This window comes from Micromesistius poutassou, assembly GCF_964030765.1.
Source record: "Micromesistius poutassou genome assembly, chromosome: 5".
NCBI classification, from domain to species: Eukaryota; Metazoa; Chordata; class Actinopteri; order Gadiformes; family Gadidae; genus Micromesistius; species Micromesistius poutassou.
Window position 1 is genome coordinate 11,796,920 of NC_140275.1, and position 2,247 is coordinate 11,799,166.

At 47.2% G+C, this 2,247-nt stretch overlaps 1 protein-coding gene across 1 annotated transcript in view; it reads left to right on the plus strand.

The window, feature by feature from the left end:
• Window positions 1–330: 330 nt before the first annotated feature.
• LOC311343664 (uncharacterized protein) overlaps window positions 331–2,247 on the plus strand; it is a gene marked incomplete at its 3' end in the record, with an annotated part of 4,103 nt that continues 2,186 nt past the window's right edge. Inside the window, exons 1-3 of the mRNA XM_084468581.1 lie at window positions 331–472; window positions 982–1,142; window positions 1,467–1,621. Coding sequence (XP_084324707.1) covers window positions 442–472; window positions 982–1,142; window positions 1,467–1,621 — 347 coding nt within the window. The 5' untranslated portion in view covers window positions 331–441. The remainder of the gene's footprint in view (window positions 473–981; window positions 1,143–1,466; window positions 1,622–2,247) is intronic.

A 2,247-nucleotide genomic window follows, 5' to 3' on the forward strand; every position in this document is an offset into this window, starting at 1 on the left:
AGGCCTAGTGGACTGTCCTCCTCTCCGAGAGAATCATAGCTGCACACTATCTTTGTGTTTTCATTTTAGTGACATCCCAAGTGGGAGTGTCCACCTAGATGTATGATGGATAGAAAAGCAACATTTGCTACAGTCCACTGGGTAGGCAGGTAGACTGATCTATCCAGCATACATCTAGGTGGACACTCCCACTTATGACACTTAAATACAGGCTTGTAATGACACTCACACCTGGTGGCACGATATCACCCCTTTAAAATACGCAACTGATGCAGCGATGGTCACGTTGACTTTGTTTGTTAATGTCTGCATTTCTCCTGACAGCCAGCAGATGTCACTGTATTCAACCAGTGGCTGTGTCTACCCGATGAGGTGTGGCTATCGGTTCTGTCTCTTCTCCCTCACGAGCACCTGTCCGCAGTGGCTCAGGTCTGCCACCGCATGTACCGGCTGGCAAACGATCACACACTCTGTAAGGCGTGTGTGTGTGTGTGTATGTGTGTGCGTATGTGTGTGTGTTTGTACGTGTGTGTGTGTGTGTGTGTGTGCGTGCGTGCGTGCGTGCATGCGTGCCCGTGTGTGTGTGTGACTCGAGTGCTCGCAAGTGTGTGTGTGTGGGCCATATGGTTGGTTCCCATGATGTAACAACTTCTTCCTACACCCTGTATCAACACAAGATAACCCAAGACCACATGCTCTCATATATTTATATGAGAGCACACCCACACAAACACACTAATAAACACACACATCGGCACACACACACACACACACACACACACACACACACACACACACACACGCACGCACGCACGCACACACACAAACACACACACTCTCAAACACACTCCTTGTGTTTCCTGCTCTCCTCAGGGACAGTGGTGGAGAGGAGAAACACACACACACACACACACACACACACACACACACACACACTCACTCACTCTCAAACACACTGCTTGTGTTTGATGCTCTCCTCAGGGGCAGTGGTGGAGAGGAGCGGCGGGGCCCTGACAGAGCAGTGGCTGAGCTGGGTGGGGGTCCGTCGGCCTCACAGTGTGTCTCTGTACAGGTGTAGCAGCCTCTCCGTCAGCCCGCGTGCTCTGGAGACGTTCTTCTCACTCTGTACGGCGTCTCTGGAGGTACAATGAGAAGCCTTAGATAGGACCGGAGGGTTAGTCGTCAAATTCACAGGAAATTGTGTGAAATGGATGTTTATTGTACTTTGGGATAAGGTATGGATACTTGATCTACTCGACATACAATATTATTATCAACAACAATCAATCATCAATAACGATCGATCAATATTAATAAAACAGTATGATCACAGGAACACAAATGTTGAACCCTTACGATCTATCAAACTTAAAATATTCATACAATGAAGACCACCTATATATCATAGGTATCATTATGTTTCATAAATAATGTGCACATTTTTCGTTGTTGTTCATTGGTGGCAGAAATTCAATGTGACAAGTTGCATCGGGCCCGGACTCCATGGTAACCTGTTACTGCGTCTGATTGGTCAGTCGTGTAAGCGCTTAACCAATCTAAACCTGAGCTGGAGTGGGGCAACTGATGCAGGGCTGACGTCGCTAATTGAGAACGCCACTGGGTATGACACACACAGACACCCACACACACAGACACACACACACACACACACACACACACACACACACACACACACACGCACACAGTCCTCCTTCTTGTATCCTCAATATTCTGTTAAGGACATCACTAAAATAAGACTCACATGATAAGCCGTAGCAAAGGCATAAAATTCACAAAATCAAGAAAGGTCAGAGAGCTCCCTAATACACCAACTAGGTTTGTGCAAAACGAGTGTTCTTAGAGTTCAGTTTCAAATCACAGAATGCAAGATAGAAGGATTATTGATTTCATTAAATATAGCTCGGAGTGGTCTCGGTTAACAGTTAGAGGGGGATAAATAAGTGTTTCAGTTCATCTGCGGTATGGCCTTTTGGTGGGCATACATGAATATGAAGAGTTAAGACAGTTTCCCTCTTCAGTTCCGATATATCATAATAGCGAGTGTGTGTGGATGATGGCTGGGTTAAGCAGCCTCACCTGGTCCGAGCCAATTTGGACTCTGGGGCTGAGTAACGCTGCACATGGCAGCATGGAGAAACCGGTTCCCAACATCACCACCCTGTGTCCTTGTCTGGAGGAGCCCAGTAAAAGTAACTGAGGTGGAGAGTCGCAGCCACATGGGTGGCA